Here is a 23,262-nt window from a genome sequence, read left to right on the forward strand (position 1 = left end):
TCGTTGGATACGCGAGAGAAAAAAAAAAAAGAAAAAGAAAGAGAGAAGCCGTAGAATCTTGTGACCTGTGACCCCGAGGACACGAGCGAGGGGCACGACCCCTGGCCAGTTTCGACCCCACTGTAATCCAGGAACGAATCCCTAAGATATCCACTGCTTCTGGTTTCACTGAAAACACACGGCGCTAGTCGTGCGCGATCCCGAACTATCACGTTTCAAGACTCTTATTACGTATCTATTTACGTACTACATATACACGGTCGGTATTACTACGAATCAAGACGACTTTTTGCGATCATCTTTATACGTTTCTTTTTTTTTTTCTTTTTTATTTTTTTGATCAACCAATATTTTAGCTTATACCAATAAAAAAAGAAACGTATTTGTGGCAATATTTATTTTTAAAGTCTTCTTCTCTTTTTTTTTTTTTTTTTTTTTTTTTTTTTTTCAATATACCTTTTTCAACTTTTATTTTTGTTTCGTATTATCGTTGGCACATCTATCGAACATTTTTTTGCTTGGAAAAAGTAATCATTTTTCGACGTCCTCGACTGTAATCACTCACATGAAATACGAAAACTCCTCTAGAATATGAATTCGAAAGGACGTAATGTCCAATCGTCGGAATGATTTATCGTGAATGCAATAAGAGAAATATCTGCTTCTAGAAAGAACCGTAGGATTCCTGGACCGTAGAGGGCATTTATCAAATATTACGCGATAGCAGGCGATCCTAGTGTTATGTTTTATGATTTACTTTAAACGGACCATTAGCAGTACAAATAACGAGCTTTACATTTTTCGACATAGAAATGGGCACGACGCTAGAACATGAGTTTAGTAGGATTAATCATAGCTCACGAGCATGTTACGTCCAAGTCAAAGATGCTTTATTTACCTGCCCGAGGCAGGTGTTATCGATATCCTTTACATGGCAAGCTATACCCTCCAGCAGGTAAATATAATTTTGTCGACTGTTAACTGATGGTGTCTTGCTCCTATATACTACTTTATATCATTATAATTATTGTTGGTATATATATATATATATTTCTAAAGGAAAATTAATTTGTTTATAATATATAAAATGTTATATATGTTTTCATATAAATCTTTAGCATCGAATCTTTTCGATATATTATTCTTTAAATGTATAGAATATATTTTTGTCATGAATAACAATAGCTTCTTTATATGAAATTATATAAGTAATATAAAAGAAGATGCATTGAAACTGACATATCTGAATAGATCGGTTTACATTAAGTAGAAATATATTGTGTTACATAATGCAAATATATTATTACGATAATAAAGATAAGAGGTTAATAAAAAAAAAAAAAAAAAGATAACGTTCCATGGAACACAACCAAAATCTATTTCAACGAGACAAATATTGACAGCAATAATAGGAGTAAAGTTAACAAAGATTGATTCAGGATACTTGTAAAGGGTGTAAATATTTATTCGTTAATTTGTCGATGGTGTGGGATCATTTTAGTAACGATGAAATTTAAAAAAAAAAGTTGTGAATTACATTCATTTAAATCGTGAACAAATGTGTTAAAGGCGACAAAGGTTGGCGGCCACGTAAATGTTCGATAATCGTTGTAGAAAGCGAACCTATACACGTATATAGAATCGTATATATAGAGGAGATAGAAGTGCAACTTCGACGAGAGTACGCAACGTTTGCAGATAGCTACGATGGTGGTGAACGTATCGGTTTACAGGTTGCCGCTCGTGGTCTATGATAGAGGCATAGTTGGCATACCGAGCCTTCCTCGCATGGTATGTTATAATTAGAGCTCCTACGCACGCACGCAACATTGATATGTCCACGACGAGAATCGAAATACTTCCTTAATGAGATGAAACCGATAAACAAAGGGTTAAGTGCATGGCCGATCTATGAAACATGATGCTCAATCATACTCCCAATTATGTTGAAGCCAATACGAAATATTCGATCGAAATCGATTGCAAAAGTATTCTTTGCATTAGAGCGGTCACGATACGAATTGATTTTTCTTTCTATGATTTTTCATTTTTCTGTTGTTTTTCTTCTTTTTTTTTTTTTTTTTTTTTTTTTATATATATATTGATCATTTCCCTCATTTGCGTATATGTATTCTAAAGTTACACGCGTGAAATACAAACGCCATGCGTTCTTCTATTCATGAAGTAATTCCTATGCAAGATCTTTTGCCCGAACGTAAGAGAAGTTTTATTTAAAACTATAGTTAACTTGAAATTCCCAAAGTATCGTTTTATATTTTCCATTTCACTTTTTTCTTTCTTCTCTCTTTCCGTTTCATTGATGCTATCGAATCGATAGAGACTTCGTGGAATGCTCGCTTCGTGCCGCGAACACACATATGTATATATACGTATATAGAAACGTGTACTGAGATCGTAACGAGAACGATTTATAGTTAGTTGCATCTCGAAACACGGCAGCAGTTGATATCGTTAAAACGAGAGAACATTTCTATTTTGGCAACAATATGCAGCTGTTCCAGATTAAAACGTATTTCATCGGTAGATTCTATGAACGTGCAACGTTTTACTGGCTGTCTCACCCACCATCTCTCTCGATATTAAATTGATTCGATACACGCTAAGACTGTAAATCGCAGAGAGCTAAACGCAATACACTTTGACGATCGTCCCGCGTTTTCCGGAGTTCGGACATAACGGGAAATTATTTGGTGAAATGTTAAAAAGTCATATCGCATTGAAAGTAGCAAGGGCTTCGTGTTGCTTCAGCGGTTACAGTGTTTTTTCTAACGTGCTATGAAGTTGCGGTTTTACGTCGGTTTGCGGTGAATTTGCTATGGCTGAATTCGGAACGCATCTTGTCAACAAGAAATTCTTCGAAGAACGAAATTTGCTTTTTAGTCCTCGTTTTTTGTTTCTTTGTTTTTTTTTTCTTTCTTTCTCCTCCTCCTCTTCTTTTTCTTGTCCTTATATTTTCCTTTTATTTTTCAACAGTAGGACACCCGATGTTTTTTCTTTTTTATATTCCCGTAGCATAGTTGAGTTATTTATCTTTCCCAATGGGACTTACAACACAGGACTTTTCCTTCTCTGTCTTTCTCTCTCTCTCTCTCTCTCTCTCTCTCCCTCTCTCTCTCCCTCTCTCTATTTCCAACCGCCATTATCTTCGCGTCCATTGAACAGAGAATTTTCGTTTTTATCTACATGCTGTAGAAACGTCCTAACCATGGGAGAACGTTCAATCCTGACGTATTATCGAATCGTAGGAAATTTATTCCATAATTATCCATAATTCTCGAGCAGATGTTTTTGTTCAAGGCGTCATAGAAAGTAATAGATGGATGGATTACGAGAAACAGCTGTGTCCAACTTGGTCATTTGGCTCTAGAATTAATCCTTTATTTTCCTCTTAGAGAAATAAATCATTAATAATTGAGATCAGGAGGTGGAAATTTATATAGATGATAAAAATGCATCGTGCGTTAAATTTTATGAATCGTTGTAAAAACTTATGCATTTATGGGTTAAACAATCGATGTATATATATCATTTAATAACAATGATATAACGCATTTGTAATTCTTTTTTTCTGGGATCTAACATTATGATACAAATATTGAAAAGATTGCATTGTTTAACGACAGAAGAATGATTTAGATCTCAAAGAAATGAAAAATATGTAAACGGTTGCTCATATTTAATTAAAATGGACAGGCGAGCGAAATAATTAGTCGTAGTGTTAATTAATTGCTTCTTTTGAGAGAAACGATTACCAAATGAGCGAAAGAGCGAAAAAGCGGTCAATACTTTGCTTGATTCTCTGACGTTGCAATTCTGACGTCTACAATGACACCGATGCTGACGCCGCCTATAAAGGACGAGAAGGAAACAACGGAGAATATCGGGATGGCTATCAATTATCCGTCGATGAAGCTACCTGCAAGAATCTCGGAAACATCAAACTCGTTTCCCTCGTATTCTCCTTCGCTTATCACCGATTGAAATTTATTGACAAGCTGTAATTACATGCCATGTTGACTGATTGTTCGCTATTGCGATTTTCATTCTTAATTATCAAGCTCTTTTTCTTATTTTCTTTTTATTTCTTCTTCTTTAACACTCAAATCTCTCTCTTTCTCTCTCTCTCTCTCTCTAATACTCTTTAGCATTTGATTTTCTGTTATTTTTTGTCTTTTGTAGAAATTGCAATATTGGTTTAATAAAATTTTGATTTTCATACTTTAATTAATGATCATTTCGTGGCAACAATTTTTCCTGTTGTAACATTGAAATTTTTGTCAAGAAGTATTGAAAAAGAGCGATGAACAATATCGAAACTTTATTCCAAGCAAAATTTACGTTTTCTCTTTTCTATTTTTATTCAACTGTCCATTTCTATTACAACTTCCGATTTTATAAATTATAAATAACAGAAAATTATACAAGCAATAAATTTGGACAATTTTTTGCAACCCATCAACGATAAAAATATTTCGGGCTATGTGCTTTCATTTAAAAAATCGTTACGACCAATTATAGCGCTACCATTTTTCTCTCGTTGATGCTCGAAAAATTAAAATCTGATGATTTATAAACTACATGATAAAATTAAATTTTTTATATCCTTTATATCCTTTTTCGTAGAAAATGAAAATGATTTCAATACATATCATAAATATGCATATTTATAATTTAGATAAAATATCTTTTAAATATTGTAAAAATGTTCAAAATTAACTCACGATCTTTTTAGAGGGGAAATGTGGAAAAAAGCATAGAATATTCCTATTAATGTCAAACAAAAATAAATTAATATAACAGAGAATGTAATTAAAAAGCAACTCGATTGGTCTATTGGCTCCATTTGCTTCGACTATTTCGAGTACACATAAAATACTTTCACAGAAGTCGATATATTTATTGGTAAGTAGTATGGATGACTATTTAACGCAATGGTCGCTGGATTTCTTTGATGTATTTTTTTTTGTTTTTTCCATTGGTTCATTTAATACCAAGTATAAATGAAAATTCACAGTGGTTTTTTCAGCAGGAAAGAAATGAAAAAAATTATAATGGTGAGAGGGAAAGAAAATGCATTTACTTGCATATATACGTTTGAACGTCGAAATGAACTAAAAGATTACTTTTTCTTCGTTGAAATTTTCTTAAATAAACTTTTCATCTACATTGAGATATCATAAAAAGCATCGAAGATTGTTCATTAATCGTACAATCGTCACATATTTATTTGAGCAAAAATTTAAAAGAGCGAGTAAAGTATAACGAGTATGTAATTAATTTTTTTTATTATCAGAAAATGATGATGCAATGTATGGATATAATTTTGAAATAATTCATAAATGATTACTTGCCGAAGCATAAAATATTTGTTACATTTCATAATAGATATTTATTGACGTAATTAATAGATTCTAAATGCTTGATCGGACGATATAGATAATAAGAATATCAAAATTTGAATTGAATTTAGAAGGACAAGAGACAGAGAACGATAAAAAAAAGAATTATTTTATAAATGTAAAAGCGTAATGTCCTTTGGAATGCAAGAAGGAATTTCAGTCGAAAGCATTAAAAGCAAGGTAGGGATGTACGGTGACGTACGTTTAATAACGGCACGATGGCACCATATACTCTCCTATCATGATGCACTAGTGATGTAACACGCTTTAGAAAATCTTGGGCAAGGCACAGGAGAAGAGGGTAGTTTATTGCATATTAGTCGGAGAACCGTAGATTCCTGAAGCACTCGACATTTTTCGCAGTCACCATGAGAGGAGAAAAGCTTCACGAATGAGTTTGTCGGAAATTGTCGACCTTCGGTAAAATTTTCACTTTGGCTTATTGACTAACCCTAATATATGCAGATTTCTTCGTGCGGAAATAAATAGGACGGATGTAGAAATCAATTGACGATATATTATAAAATAATTAAAGATTACAAACGAAATAGAAGAGTTTTTGATTTTATTAAATTCGGACGGAACATCCGATTCATTGGAGAACTTTCTATCCTCGATAGGAAAAAGATATTTTCCTTTAAAATCGTTCGAATTTAATTTGTTTTATTTTATAGATATATACAATATCATAATTGGAATACTTACGTATAGAGTGGCACACCAGCTTCGTCTTTAAACCAGAAAACCATGTGTAAGGTGTCCTCTCCCGGAGGAGTAATATCGCATGGTAATTCCGCTGGTTTTCCTTCCACAACACTGATGTTGACCAATGGAACTGTGAAAACAAATATTTTGTTTACGGGATATAACGATAGAATGTATAAATAAGTTATGGTAGATGTTTAGGTAGAAGTCGAAAATATGGACATATTTTAAACCAAAGCGAGCCATAAAAGACTTAACAATATATGTATAACGTTAGTCGAGGCAATCGTACGTAAGGACATGTATAGTGAGGAAGAAAAAGGAAGGAAGGGAGAGAGAAAGGATGAAAGGAGGAATAGATAGAAGGAGGAAGCGTAAGCTCGGGAGTCAATTTCCTGAATTCGGTAGTCTGCGAAGCTTATACAAGAGTAACCCGGATTTCCTGCGGACGCTTGCTGTGCGTCCTTCGATTTCAGAAATCCAGGCATTCCGATGCGTCTGCAATTCAATGAGGATCGCCACGGCGGATATGTAAAACGCAAACCGCTCGGGTTACGATAGGATTAAGAGGAGCAGCTTATGAAATTTCATTTCCACAAGAGAATCGAAAGAAGAGAGGAAGAAGAGGAAGAGAAGGAGGATTACCATGAAACCGTTTGAAACGCAAGGATGTTACCGTAAAACCATGCAGCGTTGGACCGGGCGCAGTGCGACGTAGATCGCGAAGGAGACGCCTGTAGTAGAGAAAGTAGAGGTTGTGGAGGAGGAAAAAGAGGTACAGCTCGGTATGGTCAAGAGGCAAGCGGAAACCTCGAGGGTCAGATAGTACGAGAAGGCCAATTCCTTCGTAAATTCCGGTAGGCTATTCCCGAGAAACGAGTTTCCATTCGATTTGGTCGACTGCCTTCGTTTTCCTTCCTTGGTGGATGGACGAAACAAGCAGCAAAGATACGGACATCCGAGCAATGTTGTCCATCCGAGTACTTCGGACTTTTTCTTGTCGATCGATTTAAAAGAATGAGCCGGTGTCCACCTGATCGAAATCGATTTGTTACATAGCCCGATTCTCTTTTCCCTTGGCCAACGAGAAAACGACAATGTAGGTAAAAATGTCCAAGTAATAGACCAACATATACTGCAAAGCGAAAAATGTTGTAATCCATTGTTTCTTCTTTTCATTCTTAGATATTAACTTTTAAGATATAATCAACGATTATCCCCAAGATGATCGTCAAACACGAAGATTTACAAATTCAGCCAATTTAGGGCAAATATGTATACAACAATGAGTTTACTTATTTATATTCAACAGATAGGTTGGCCAAGAGGGAAGCCGCGATAGGGCCATATATTAGCCACGAATAGCATGCGAACGTGTAGTTTAAATACCAGAGGAGCCTTGAAAGCCGTTTCGATTAATGGAATTCCGCAACATGTCCGCAATTAACCCTCAAAGACCCGAGGCGTTGGGTGAAATGTCCAGCGCGCTAATGGTGAACGAGCCTCGTGTTGCATCCGAAACACATTTAATGAATTCATTATCGATCGAAATCAGCGGCCAACGAGAGGCGAACGTACGAGAGTATAGTCAGCTGCTCAAAACGTTGGACAAAGATCCAACATATGAAAATTGCAAATTATCGACGGTGCAATGCCACGAACGAACAGTACCGACGTCGAAGTACGACAAACATGATATGAGTGAATTTACGATGAATGAAATAAATTCTTGGGAAACAAAATATAATGTATTAGCTATTGACGAAAAACGATTGATGGAAGAGGATATATCGTAATATTATTTTTCATTTTCAAGCCTTCAAATACTAAATTTTATGATTTTACCGGCGAGGCAAAAATATACGTGATGCATTACATCATTCCTTATGTAGGATGTAGAGTGTATTCACACATGTTTACACAATACATAAAACTCTTCGATGTTAAAAAAAAGACTCTTTGCATCTATATGTAATCTTTATTCTCAGTCTACGCTCACACTCTAACGAAGCATTTCTTTTAAATAAAATAATTTCAATTACTCCAATTATTCGCCCGCACACATATATCATATCATATCTCATCACACACACATATATTTTACGATATATTACAATTATTGCATAACCATGCATAGCGGTTTTCGTCACTTGGCTTGATGTATCTGATAGTGGCAAAAAAGACAAGATCATTTTGTACTTACTGACCGACGTAGGAATATTCTGTTGAATTTAATCATATTGCCGTTATATTTAGTATGACGAAAACCACTTGAACTATAACGACAAGGTAAGCTTTTTACGAATAAAAACATGCTTATGAAAGCCATTTCCCTTTTGGGAATTAGCTTAGCTTTGTATATTTCAACTTATGTTTTGCAGTTGACAACACATACAATATTCATTTTTTAGAGGATTCGCGAAAAAGTTAAAAATTTATTTCGAAAGTAATTAGCTTAAAGAGAGGAAGCTAGAGCAAAGTTTCACGACTGTCACTATAAATATGTCATATCGACGTTCGTAGCTATGAATACAATTTACGCGATGTATCACCAAACTTTATCGCAAAATGGAACCAATTACCTGCATAATTTCGCAAGAATGCTGTAACGAAAATCGATAATCGAAAATGATCTACAGTCTAGTTGTTTGTTGAGCTCTCGTATATTTATAACGTTCCTGAAAGCATTCACGATACAAGCTCTACGCGTACGATGCATTGTAATTAACGATGAACAAGCGAAGGTTTCTCATTGCATAAGTCATAGGAATATATTGTCTTTGATTTTAAATGAACGTACTTTCTAACGAAATTTTAATTAAAGTTCGTCTATATCGATAATCAAATATACTTTTAATAATTGCGCATTTCCAAAGTAAATTGATTGAAAATTAAAAATAAAAAAGAATTTGTAACGTTTATAAGAGAAAGACATTTTGGTTTAACGATACTCTTAATTTTGGAAATAACTTTCGCTAATGTTTACGGAGCTATACGCAAAACAAAGATCGATAATGATAGTTCTCGAAATTGTATTCGGATATCGATATCGAACACGACGGATGACGAATGCAATGGAAGCGCTCGGTCTTATCGCATTAAATGCACGACAAGCGTGTAACCATAATTCATATATCATGTGTACGAAATGCTCGATTAGAACATCGTAGTAATTGTAAATCCAACGAGAGAGAAGGATAGACTTCCCTAGTATTAATTTTCTTTATTATCGAACGACATCCATTAAGTACTTGAAAGCATTGCTTCAATCGAAAAGGTTAACGATCGATATGAAATGATACAAGAATGTAAACAAAAAGTATGCGGCTTGTTTTCCTTCAACTTTCGTGTTTTAAAAATTGAATAAAAGTTTTGACAAAAATGAAATAAAATAAAGAAATAGGAAAGTAAATGGTTTAAACGAATGAGAAAAAAAAAGGAAGAATAAATGTCAAAGTTTGTTAAATCCGATACGGATTTATCCCAAGAGTCACAGAGTACACACTAAACCGATTCGAAAGTTCTTTCTAAGGTGGGTTACGGAAGGTGACACAACACGAGGCTTCGACGTTTACGTTATCGATGTACGATACACATATGATACCTATATATGAACGAGTGAACTAAATATATCTCTCATTTCATAAATCTTGTATCCACAAAGGTGCAGATTGATCGTAAGCATGTAATCGATATCGTGATTATGCTTGAATCAGTTACGTATGAATATGGATGTTACGTTAGATCATCCTAAGTGCCAACGCAATTAAGCTAGCGTTGGTACTTGCAGAAGTCAATTCGATAACTACGTTAGCGTGCGTTATCGTGTAGTTCCGATTATCGTCGAAGCTATAGGAAAGGAGGACTTACGGGAGAAATTACATTGGGCGAGGATATACGACGGATATAATTTATAGTTCCGCTACCATTAAACTGTACTACGTAACGCTATTAGGGGAATCTATGTACGTGTACCATTGGTACGAGGGAAAAGAATACAAAATAAATGTACGATAACGTAGACGATTGATATATGTTGATGACTGATATTGTACTACTGGGAATAAAAGTGTAAACTAAAAGGAAGATGATAGATATATTTTTAAAGTATCGTTATATGCTTAAGATTTTATCTATGAGACGTATTAAATGCGAAATAAAAATTTATTTTATAAAAAAAAATTTATTCTTTTTTCGTTCTGACGTAAATACAATACCAAATAAAATTTCTTTAACTATTTCATATTATATATCAGATTTGTATTAAGTGTATAATAAATAATAAAAAGTAAAGAAAAATCCAAATTCAAATAAAAGACAAATTATTTTATTAGAAACGTCTTTAGTACTCATAAATTCCCATTTAAATTATTATTGGGATACTTTCAAATTTAAAGTACTTATTTAATAAGTACTGTCGATCGAAATTTCACTGTTGGCGAATTCAATGATACAGATTTTTTAGTATCGAACGAAGCAATCAAAATTCTATTTTTTTGTTCTCTTTCTCTTTTATTCCCTTCACTATTATATATTGTTCGTTCTGCGAGACTAGAAAGTCTTTTCACGATGACGAGACGAACGAAACAGTTTCATTTTAATCAAGCAGTCGATTCGACGATTAAAATACGTTGCCGTAATCGTACCTGGTGTGAATTAACTCGAGGCAAGAGACCAGTAGATGCGCACTATTACGGTCGCAGCCGGTACGCTCGGATGGACTCGCGAATAGCACGGTTCGAAAGACAGAGAGAGAGAGAGAGAGAGGGAGAGAGAGAGAGAAAGAGAGGGAGAGAGAGAGAGAGAGAGTGAATTGAGATGAGGGAAGGAGAGAGGTGCAGGGATAGTAGGTCCGTTATTTAGGGGTAGTTAAGTGTCCCGAGCAGCCCCTGCCACCCTCGAGCGTTTCTACGGTGCAAGTCTCTTCAACTTGGCAAACCGTTTGCTTGCACCCAGCGTATCGGCCTGGCTATTGTCTGCCGCCATTGTACCACACCCCTTTCATGCCCCTACCTTCTACCTCTTCTTCTTCCCTTCCCTTCGCCGCTGCCGTGTTAAGTGACATGGTACCACCTCGCAATAGCACGAATTAGAAGCCACGTTAATCAGATCCTTAATTTTCTCGACGTCTCAATGTGGAATAGGAAACACCGACAATGCTGCCAACGAGAGAACACAAGTGATCTCATTGTATTAGCCTTTGTCCCTTCAATTTCGATTATTCTTTTCGATGTTCGATCCTTTTTTTCTTCCTTCTTTTATTCAATCAAAATCCACGTTTGTTTTGTTAAATAAACATTAAATAAAAATTTTAGTTTTATTATACGTTACGATTACAATTAACGATTTTCTCTCTTTAAATCTTTTCTTCTCGTCACGTTGAAAAAAATATATATATACGATGTGCATCGGTTGTTACATTATTTCGTAAAATTTGATGTATTGCCCGTTATCATCTATTGCTTTCTCCGACAAAGTACATAAACGTGTCATTTGTCTTTAAAAAGAAAAGCTTTCTCACGCCGAACAATAAAGTTTCAATTTCTTTCTTTTAGATTCTGGTTTGGTGCTGTTATTCCACGAAGCCGAAGAACGAGCGTGAACCATTTTTAAATACAACACGTGGACCGTTTTAGAAATGATGAGGCGGCAATAAAAGGGAAAGAGAGAGAGAGAGAGAGAGAGAGCAAGATGGCAGGAAACGCTAGGCAGTTCATAAAGTCTACACTGAGACAGTCTTTGTCTTTGAATTTGTGGTAGATTCAGTGAAACCAACCACAGCGTCATCCACGTTTGGAACTTTACTGGTAGAGAAAGTGAAAAGGGAGAGAAGGTCCAAAAATACCAAATCGGACGCTTTATTGCGTATTTACATATCCTTGCGAATCTTTACGACGTTTCATAAAATTCAACGTCTTTACGAGGGTCGAAAGGTTGGAAGTAGTCGCATTGCCGAAGGCTTTTTCGCCTTTGAATTATTTCGCGATAAGAATTTTTCTCTTTACAAAACATGGTTTCTACTTTTTACGATTCGAGCCCTCAACGTTTTCCATTCGTTTTTCTTTTTTGCATTGAGAAACCAGATTTGTGTGTAATGAAAAACAATTTGGTAGCTTGCCGATGAAAATCAGTAATGTCTCGGCAGTACGAATAAAAATACCGATGGTATCATTACATGTTACATTTTGTTTCTTTAAAGATACTATATTTCTATTAAAAAATCTAAAGAAAATACATAGAAGAAGTATTAGAAATTAACATCGAAGGGTCATACTTTTGTCGTCATAAATCATTCATTAAATATAATAAATGAAATATCTCTTTATAAATGCCTTTTTTATCAATACATATAAACACATGTCTCAGCTTGTCTATTAAATTTCTATTTCAGAATTGTTGAAAAGTGCATTCGAGTTTTGTTCTTTGAAAGTGCAATTTTTTTCTTTATTCTTAATCGATACATCATCAACGTAAAACAGATTACCTCGGAAGTTCGTAAAGTAGAACATGTTTTATTTATGTTGATAAACTTCACACTGGAAGTCTATAGTCCATAATGAAAGTCTATATTGTCAATGAAATATTTTAAAGGATGGAGAGAAAAGAGGTTAAAAGAGAATATATCAAAATTAAAAAAAAAAAAAGAAAAGAAAAAAAGGAACATGTGGCGGCCTTTCAACCTCTACAACTTCTAAAGTCGAACTACGGGAAATTAATTAAGACGTTTACGAGTACGTCCATGGAAACTGTTTCGAGAGTAGCAGGAAAAGATAAAAAAGAAGATAAAGAGGGTTAGCCTCGTAAAATTCGACGAAAAAGTGGATTAACTGAAGTTTCTTCTATACTCGTTTAGGACGAGATCGAAAAAGTCGTGGGATGAAAAATAATAAAGATAGAATGACTGTTGCGATCAAGCTTCGGACGAGACCACGGAGCTATTTAGGATTCGATGGTCCATCTTACGATGGCCGGCAGATATCCTTGATGACTAGGTAGGGTCGGAAAGTCAAACTATAAAATTCTATCCGATTGGTGATCGGGAAGGAAGTAATAAATCAAATCGACTCTGATACATATGCATTGTCATAAAAAAGAAACATACTATTAAGCGATCGATATGATAATAAAATTTCGATTGTGTTCTCTAATGATTGAACTTTTTGAAATTGATAAGTCGGTTAACGCGAATTTGGTTCATCGTATAATTACAAAGGAGAAACAAGGAAAATAGACGACATCGGAAGAGCTAGAGTTAAAGAGAAAGTAGATATATATTTTGCGGCTAAGAAAATGAATCCATAATGCATCTAATAAGAAACTACGTGGCAACGGAGCCGATGGAACTAAGAACTTCGGACAGTTTCTGGAGAATGAAAGGAAACGGGAGTGCAAAAGTTGATAGGATTGAACGCGAAAAAAAAATAGAATGGAAAAAGCAACATCGCTGCAACGTTAGTATGATAGAATTCGTAAAGCGAATGTTATAAATTTTATGAGTTTAAAAAGTAATCACGATAAGTTTGATTCTACCTTTCCTCGAGTTAGGACTTTTCAAAGCAAACGTACAAGCATATCGTATCTCATGGGTTTCGATTCGTTGAGGTTACTTTTAATATTTAATAGTGAACGTAAGAAGAAAAAAAAAAGCGGCTGAGTACATAAAGGTTAATATGAAAGAAAAATCTTCGGACCGATCAGCAAAACTTTATAACGTAGTAAATAAAAAAATATTAAGAGTTTGGTGATAAAAAAAAAAGGAGAATAAAGTCGATGGTAAATTATTTATCGATTCGTAAAAAATATAAGGAGCAATGAAAGAAAAGAGAAAATATTGTAGATTTGTGTGCATCGTAGCGGTTGCTCGTCTTCATCGCAAGGGAGTCATAGTTCGCTGGAAAGCAGGCTAATTGAGAGGTTACTCCCTAGAGAACAGAACGAATCGCTTAGCTATCCCACTTCCGACGTCTCCGCTTCTAGAAGGCGTAAGACAGTGCATGGGCATCCCTTTGCATGGTCCCCAATGACGGACAACGTCGACTCGTTCGTTTAAAGCGTAACGACGTCGGACCGGAATTATTAATAGAGCTTTAGCCCTCTGGGCATCCATTGTTGTCGGAGCTTCGGTTTCTCTCCGAAGTTCCTTCTTGGAGTTCTGGGCGATGACTGCCGATGTCGATGATAGGAAACGTTCGCATGAGAAACGATGAGAGAATTTGAAGGGAAGAAAGGAGCAAAGTAATCACAGCGAAACTGGGACAGAGAGGCGAATGAATTCGAGAGAGATCTGTCGATCGTCGATGCCTCTATAATATCAACAATGAGCACACTCTAAGAGCGCTGGCGCCGGAAAATTAAAGCGCTTTCTTTGCTTCGAAATAAAAAAAAAAAATATATATATATATTATATATATATATATATTTTTTTTTTCTGTGGCACTCATAAGTATATTGTGAACTCTTTAAATATGTGAATATCTTGCATAACTGTATATTTAAAGGTAGCCATTATAAGAAACCAATAGTATCTCGATGATGCCGCGAGTTATGCAAGACGATCGTTTCTCTAGAAGAGAAGAGGCCGAGAGTAACAAGAGAGGCTGGTTAACAGGACGCGTTGTGACACTGAATTACGAGCAACGGAAGGTAGGACGTCGCCACTTCCGCCTGTAATACAGTTTGTGCAACAATGGTACTCACAATAGCCCAAAGGGCGGCAGCTAACGTCGGTCTCTCTTCGGAGACGTTGCCCTTTGACCGGTTAGGATCAAAGCTACTGTTCCTTCTCGAACATAATTCCCTTCGCGTTTTTTCCCTCCGTATATAAAATTTCATCCGCGTTTCTACAATCTATTTATTATCATTCGATCTTATTTTCTATTTCGATCACTTGAAGAGAATTTTTCAAAATCTTCAAGAGGAGAGAGAAGAAAATACACTTTGCGATTTTACCTCGTTACTGTTTTTGAATCGGGGATCGAAGACGAAATAAATAGAGAAATTTGATCCCGTTAATATCCGAAAATACTTTTGGTGCAATCAAATGATCGCTTTATTCTTAATCGTGCAACAAAAGGAAACGGAAGTTTAGAAAAGTTTTTTTTTTTTTTTTTTTCTTTTCAAGTCGTACGAAAGAAATTTATGGGAAAGGAATGATGGCAGCGAACTTTCTTATTCCCTTTACAAAAGTACGCATAGAACTTGTCGCGAGATCAATGCTACGCAAAATAAACACGAATGACAGCGTGAAATTGAATTAATCCTGAATCAAGAAATGACATAGAGGGCAAGGAAGATGAAAGAGTGTACAAAAGAAAGAGTTAGCGATATCGCTGTAAGAAGAAGGAAAAGAAAAGAGGAGCTTTGTTGGAAAACTTTAAATAATGTTTGTAAACTTCGTGCAAAGTAATTCGCGTAAGAAAAGCGGCTTCGTGATCTGTAGTAATAAACAAATCGAGTTTACGTCAACTTAACGATATTTCCTAATATAATAACACAATTTCTTGTGCGATTATATGGTAACGAACAACAAAAATACATTTTATTCGTTTCGTTATTGACTACGGTAACAAATAAATGGGCTGTTCTTTTGAATCGTGCCAAACAGGTAATACATTTTTTAGTCAAATTCATTTCCCACGTATATAGGTGTACAATCTGTTTGATTTCCAATTGTTTTCAACTATTCCACGGAAAAACGAATTCCGTTATTATTTATTTTACAAATATATTGTAATGGTATTATTTTACATATATTAAGTGATCATATATATTACATACCTATATAAATGGAAAAATCAGAGAGGAAACAATGCAGGAATTATTTAGAGATAATCCGTTTATTTTGCTTTATCATTCTGTTTTCATATTCCAGCTGATTTTTGTTGTCATTCGGATCAGGATTGTCCATGATGGTGTTTACACGACGTTCATTTGTGACTAATTCATATATTGTTGAATATTCCGACGGCAAAATTTTATCACATTGTTTAACTTTAATAAGTATCATTAAAATAATACATATATAAATATTCGAAAGATTATATCGAACACCTCGATGAGCTATAACTAAACACATTATAAATTATTCAATATGAGAAATGCTAGTTGCGTAAGTTTGAAAATGTAGAAATATAATATTTCGACGAGAGCAAGAACTTTTTGCGACGTAGTCGTATTTCTTATAGAATTTCAAATAGACATTCGTGACTACTAAAATGAATGTAATTAATGGATCATTGAATCACTAGGAGCTATGTTCCACGGCCATGGATGTATTGGTATTTGCTTGTCACACCAGTCAGTAGTGTCACGTAACTAGTAAATGTTCAGTCTGTGCCGAACGAGATAGGTTCGCGCGTACTCTGGTCTATCATCAACGAAGTACTTTCATCTTTACCCATACCACATGTTGTACTATATTAACTAGTGTGCAGATATTATCGATTTTAATCCTATATCCAACGAATAACACTTGTTGACTTTTATCATATTTCGGATCTATTTTGATTGTTTTCGAACAGATATTAAAGAGATTTTATAAAAACAATTATGAAACTCGTTTATAATTGTATTATTTTTCTCATACCGATATCTCTTTCGTTTTTACATTTAATAAACTGCGTTCGTGCTTAGAAAACATATGGATAGTATAAAAGTTCTAAAAACAAGCGGTAAAAGGATGGGTATAGAAAAAACCGACAAAATATCGAAACGAAGTTGAGGATACGCGTCATAGCACGAACCGTCGGCTTCCGCTTTTTGTGAAAAATAAGTGAAAAAAAGTATCAAATTCAATCAACGCGCGAGATCAATCGAGTTCATCGAGCAGTTGAATCGTTGAAAAGTTTTATTCCAGTATTATGGTCGAGTGATAACAGTCAAATCGCGTTAACTTGACTTGCCGTTCGATATCGCGATACTTTTTGACGAGGAATTCGCTTTTACCATTTTGGCACGTACTACCGAGTTGTTCGCATATGCGTAACGAAATTTTAAAAGACACTGAAGTGAATCAATGAAGTGATCATTTTTTTTTTTTATAGCAAGATATGTAGGAAGAACGGGAAATGAAATCAAATGAACGATCGATGATTTAAGTCTTGAAAAAGTTTTGTTTAATGATTTTCTTTGAAATCCTTACGAGGAAATTGTTACGAGATAAATTTATTTATTATTGTTTCGATTTGTTTATTAGCGAGATAAAAAAACTTCAATGATTTCTTCCTTATTCTCTATTGCGTCATTTAAATTATCTCGCATAAGGGAAATATTAGCTATATTGGTATTAATAGTATTCAGATACTATTGGTAACTTTACACCTCCATGGTATTGTATGGTACATATGTAAACGGCAATGTTTGATCTCGTGTTCTAGAAACGTCCATAAACCATATTAATTACAATAGTGAATAATTGACTATCCAACGTTTTCGAATAATTAATTCCATCGACGAAGATAATGTCACGATTCGTTTCGTAGATAAGAATTTGTCACTGACGAGTGGACATCTCTCGTACGGCTCTCATATGTCCAATATTCGTTACCAATATGCATATCAACGTATCATACGTGTATCTACATTCTATGTATTCATTAGATCCGAATATCTCCACTGAAAAATCGCTCATTGGAATAGTCGATTCAAGTACTTTCTCGGAAAAAATTTCCACGATCGAGAGGAGCTCTTATCGATCGATTAATGGATCGATACGTACATATCATCGACAAGCAACCTGTCATTAACACCTATCCATACGTCATAGGTATTTTGAACATAGATACAGTGTATAACATTTGAGATTATTGAACAGTATTATATTGAATGTAGAACATTAATTTTTTAATATCCTTTCGGAATTGTAATCGTTCATTTATCGCATTTATTTTTGTGTAGATAGTACAACTTGATGTAAGAAACGAAATACGATATTTTATTCCAGTTCTATGGGCCTTCGGGCTTTACTATACATATAGTAGATATCTCGTTCGTTCGACGTATACATTATTCGATAGCTCGGAGGCTTTCAATAGCTAACGCTGCATTCTCTTGATACTACTAATACCATCACTGTATCAGTCGACAATGATGCCAAATACACACGCAAACGTATCGTCGAAACTAGTAATGTTAATCTACATCGTATCGTTTTCAATTGACAATTCATTGTAATTGTTTGCTTACTCGTTTACGAAGAAATACTAATATCTAGCTTTCTCTCTCTTTCTCACTTTCAAGTTAGTCATATATCAAAAGCCACAAACCGTTCTCTTAATCTTACGTTCTTTAAATAACCAACAGGCACGTCTTTGCGATCTCCTTAGGAATGTATTCTTCGAGTCAGCGTCATTTTCGAAAAGAGCTCCTTGCGTTTCTTCACCTAGATACAGTCGACATAAAGACAGAGAGAGAGGGAGAGAGAGAGAGAGGGAGAGAGAGAGAGAGAGAGAGAGAGAGAGAGAGAGAGAGAAATGCATTTCGTACGCGCGTGTTGCATATAGAATGTACATAGAATCGTTGGTTTGAGAGCGTGTGCAATGCACCCCGATGTGGCTGCACGATAATTTGTTATCTAGCTTAATACCGCGGCGTTTATACCTACCAATATATCACGGCGTTGACTACGAATCCCTCTCACCCTTTACCTTTCTCCTTTTCTGTCTTTCTCTCTCTCTTTCTCTTTCTCTACCTCTTTCTCTTCCTCACTCACATTCTTCCTCCTCTATCCCAGTAGCGTCTGTCCTTTTCGTTCTTTCTTTCTTCGTCTATCCCATCCATCTCTTTGGCTTCTCTCCTCGTCTGATTTAGTTGCAGGAACGCGTACGTACGATCGAAGTCGGTCTCTACCACATTCCTTTGCCCATTCCTTTTTATCTTCGTACATGGTTATATAATACAATATGCTTTTGACAAGTTCTAAGATTGCTTGGATAAAGCAAAATGTGATAAGGATGGAAAATGACAAGGTTACGTATATGATGCGCTATTTCAAGTTACGTATCTACGTACCTTCGATAAATCTTTTATAAGAAATACTCGTACCAATCGATTTTAAATTATTCGACGAATAATGTGCGAATACATGGATTTTTATTAATGGTCCTAAAATAGCTGTATTTTTAATTCATGTTCAATGCGACCATAAACCAAGTTTAAAGCGAGATGAAGGAATACATGATTCGTAGCCTGAAGCTATGAAACCAGCCACACGAACGACGTGTTGATTGCTTCTTTGCACTAACGTACAGAACGTAGTACCACAGTGCAGTGCCAATCCACACGAATGTGTTAGGTAGTGATTCGTTCGTAACTATGCGAACGTACTAATTGAAACGAGCGTATGCTGCGAGTAAGCAACCACTTCGTCGGGAAAGCAGCTACTTTGAAAACTTTTTGCTTCTAACGCTTTAGAATTCGTCGATCCTTTTATAACCGTTCACGAAGAGATTCGTTCAAGCGCGATTACAATTATCGCCATGTTTTCAACGGTGTTATACACGTGGATTCACACGAAGTATCGTGAAATTTTACGCCGTTTTGAGAATCGGATTTCAATTAACTTATCGCGTCATCAAAAAAATATAAGTTTATTGATAAAAATATGAATAATTAACGAAGCAAATAATTGAAAATAGTTGGAAATTTTTTTGAAATTGGTAAAAGTAAGAGAAAGGAAGAAAAAAATTTGGGAGGAAAAAGGAAAAATCCTACATTAAAAATCAAGCCCTTCGGCAAGATAATAAATGTATAAAAAGGCAACAGCTGCTAGATATTAAGTTTCGTAGAACTCAAATATACTATTACTATTAATTTAGCATAAAATTACGTTAAAAATAGCAGTGAAAAAAAATTCTACAAATACTTGGTTATACATTTTAATATTTGTACATTTAATATTTATATTTGTAGTAATCTTCGAGTAAATATTTATTATTATTCTAATCTTTCCAATCGATCGATCGATAAAATTTCATTAAAAATGTTGTCATTAAGATCCGAGGTACATTAAAAGGATAGAACGTGATTAGTATGTCAACTGATTTTATCGTATGTTACTGTATATCATTACTTGTTTATTTTACCTCGGTTAATCACAACACCTATTATCTATATATATATATATACGTGGCATCTTTATGGTTGAAATAGTCAACAGTTCAGAGTACGGTTCATTTAAACGAGAAGTCACTTATGTTAACGAGATTCATGCGTGGTTGTTGTTTTCGCGTGAGCGTTGTCCTTTATGTAACAACAATGACGAACAATTTGTACCTTCGATCGATGTATTTTAAACGTGACACAAATAATATTTTATTCATCGATTAAAATTTTGATATAAAATGTCATTAATCCAAAACGAAATATTAGAAATATTATATAGTTTTGCGGTCAATCGTTTGTTATATTTTTCTCTATATCGAGAATATAAGAAATTTTCTTCAATCGTGCCTAAAAAGGATAAAAAGAAAGACCAAAAGAAAGTATTTGAATCGAAGGGAAGAAGCTTATCGCGGATAGCGAATGCAGCATCATTCGAAGCGGAAAGATTCAAAGCGAATCGCCGACTCTATTTCATTTGTTAATCCAATTAAAGGACGCTTGGAAGAACGGTAGGGATTTAGTATGTGATTAAATGGAAAGTACTTTCGCACAGGAAAGCGATCTTTTACGCTTTCCACGTTTCCAGATGTAACTGAGAGGCCCTCTTCGTTACACACGTCGACCGAACCGCTTCGCGACTAAGTGTAATATAACGTCTGGCTTTTATTTCCGGTTCGTCCGGTTCCGGCGTCTACTGCGTTCGTTTCGAAGCAGCGCGCATTACGGTAATGCTTCTCCGCCAATGACTATGCCTTTTGTTCTCCCCGATATACTTTTAAAGTACGCGACGAAACCAAACTTTTAATTAAACTACGTCAGTCGTTTGCAGTTGATAATTATTTCAGAGATGTTACTACTGGTTAATGAGCTTTTAAGAGATTGGTAAATGGCCGATGAGATAGGAAAGAAAAAAAAAAAAGAAAACAAAAGGAAATAAAATCGATCTTATAAGATTAAGTAGACATAAGATCTCGTTAACGCCTTAAACGTTTGTATATCTAACTAAGAATTTATGACAAAAAAGGATCAATAAGAAGAGAGGCTATAAGAAGAGAGCGAATCCCGTGATTAGTATCAAACTCGAGTTTCGAAAAAAGATATCGGTAATGGATCTATCCATATCCCACCCAAGGAGATTGTCTGTTATTACGTGAATGCGAGTGAACGAGTTCCTTGAGTGTCTCAGAGAGTGTTAGGAAGGTGCAGAGGTGCCGCAAAACCGCTCGAATCGTGCATCGGTTAAGCCAAGAATGATTGCCTCTAATTTCTCCCGGCGAGGCTTGCAAGAAACTTCCTAATGCTTTCAACATGCTCCGTGTGCTGTTGGTCGCTATCAGGTGGAACTCGCACGCGTGCGAGTACAAGAGAAAATGAGAGAGAAAGAGAGAGATAGAGAGAGAGAGAGAGAGAGAGAGAGAGAAAGAGAGAGAGAGAGAGAGAGAGAAAGAGAAGTGCCCTTTTTGCGCGGCAGTTTGAAAAGCGAAGGTTCTGCCATTGCCGCTACTATCCAGTCGTTTCTCCCTTTAAACGAGAACGCGGAAACGCAAGCGCTTCGGCGAACTAATCATCACAGATAATCCGACGACGACTCTCTTAATTCAATTATGAGCACGAGTATCCGTAATTGCACACTCGATGTACTCATCGCGCAACGAATCCGCTTTTAAGTTAATTCGCTCGTGTACCCTGCGAGAAGAACCGACTCAACCAGATAGAGGAAATAGAACGGACGGTCCTGCGAGAAACTAGATCGCACCATTTGCAATTTACGAGCAACCATTTCAGTTAGTGCTTTGAACATAATGATTAAATTTGCAATCCGTCGGCCCTTCGAAAACCATATGTTTGTTGTTTTCAACTTTGGCAAGTTTCATTGTTTTCCTTCATACGTTTCTACTCTATCATCGTTCTCTATAAATCAATAGACAATTGATAATTTTTCATACCATCGCTATTTTTTTTCTGGTCTTTTTTTTATTTTTATTTATTTTTCTTTTTTTAACGAAACAACGAAATATATATATATATATATATATATATATATATAATATAACTAAAGTGTGACTGTTATGTCGGTAATATCGTACGTATTCTCGCTTAGAAGAAAAGCTGGAGGTAAGGAATGAAAGATGAAAGAAGCAAAAGGGATGAGAAGATATACCACTGCGACAAACTTCGAACAAGTCAAGCAATCTGGAATCGGATAGAGTTTCGGGGACTTAGCCGAGTGAAAAATTGCTGGGCCAACTTTCCCGAAGGTCTCCTATTAAGCGGCTCAACAAGTACGAATCCTCGGTTAACCGTTCTTGCTTGTGGACTTTCGATAAAAGGACCAAGAACGCGGGTACGTACGTCGTTACCAACGCGCAGAAAGTCTGATTTCAAGTTTTGAACTGGCTCAAAATATGAAAGAAGGAGAAGAGACACGGAGGAAAGAGAAGACACGGAAGAAGGAGGAAAATTGTTTGCTGGAATCATGGAAACGAGGATCCCTGGGGTGATGTCGCGAAAAGAGAAGCAAGAAGTACGACAGTGAGTTAACTCATGTGGAAACATCAGCCATCGGCGCTGTTTTTTTTTAACTGAATTCGCGTATTCCAAATGAAAACGAGATTTGTGTGTGCTTTCATGCTGCATTTATATTCGTGCGTTAAAACGAACATGTGCACGCATGAATATACGTAGGCATATATTTCGGATAAAAGTGCAACGTTTCTCTAATTTAGAAAAGTCTAATTGAGTTCAAACAATGTTTCCAACGCTTCGAATTAAACTACCACGTGGCAGTATTTAATTACGCAATCTAGCTCTTTGTTCTATTAATACGGAAATAAAGGTACGATAATGAGATGTAAAAAGGGATTTTCATTTCGCTTGGAGTATTCTTCCTTCCTCCCCTTGTGATACGCACTCAAGTTGGATAATACAAATGCCGTCGAATATCTACTTTGCGTCGTGCCGTTAATTAAGATCTTAGGGTTGACTTATTAAGAAGATAGACTCGAGCGTTAATAACTCTTTTTTTTCCGGTCACTTT

General features: G+C 35.4%; 1 protein-coding gene across 3 annotated transcripts in view; it reads right to left on the reverse strand.

Annotated features, from left to right (window-relative positions):
- Positions 1 to 23,262, reverse strand: part of LOC124427551 (nephrin-like) — a 283,707-nt gene that overhangs the window by 168,925 nt on the left and 91,520 nt on the right. For 2 of the 3 annotated variants that reach the window (XM_046970582.1, XM_046970581.1), the window contains exon 1: positions 6,126 to 6,248. Coding sequence is in view for 1 of the 3 variants with exons in the window: in XM_046970580.1 (XP_046826536.1) it covers positions 6,126 to 6,255 (130 nt within the window). In the remaining 2 variants the exon portion in view is untranslated. Of the gene's footprint in view, positions 1 to 6,125; positions 6,256 to 23,262 lie in introns of those variants that run through there. The other variant, XM_046970580.1, reaches the window with a different exon arrangement.

This window comes from Vespa crabro, chromosome 10 (assembly GCF_910589235.1).
Source record: "Vespa crabro chromosome 10, iyVesCrab1.2, whole genome shotgun sequence".
Taxonomy (NCBI): Eukaryota; Metazoa; Arthropoda; class Insecta; order Hymenoptera; family Vespidae; genus Vespa; species Vespa crabro.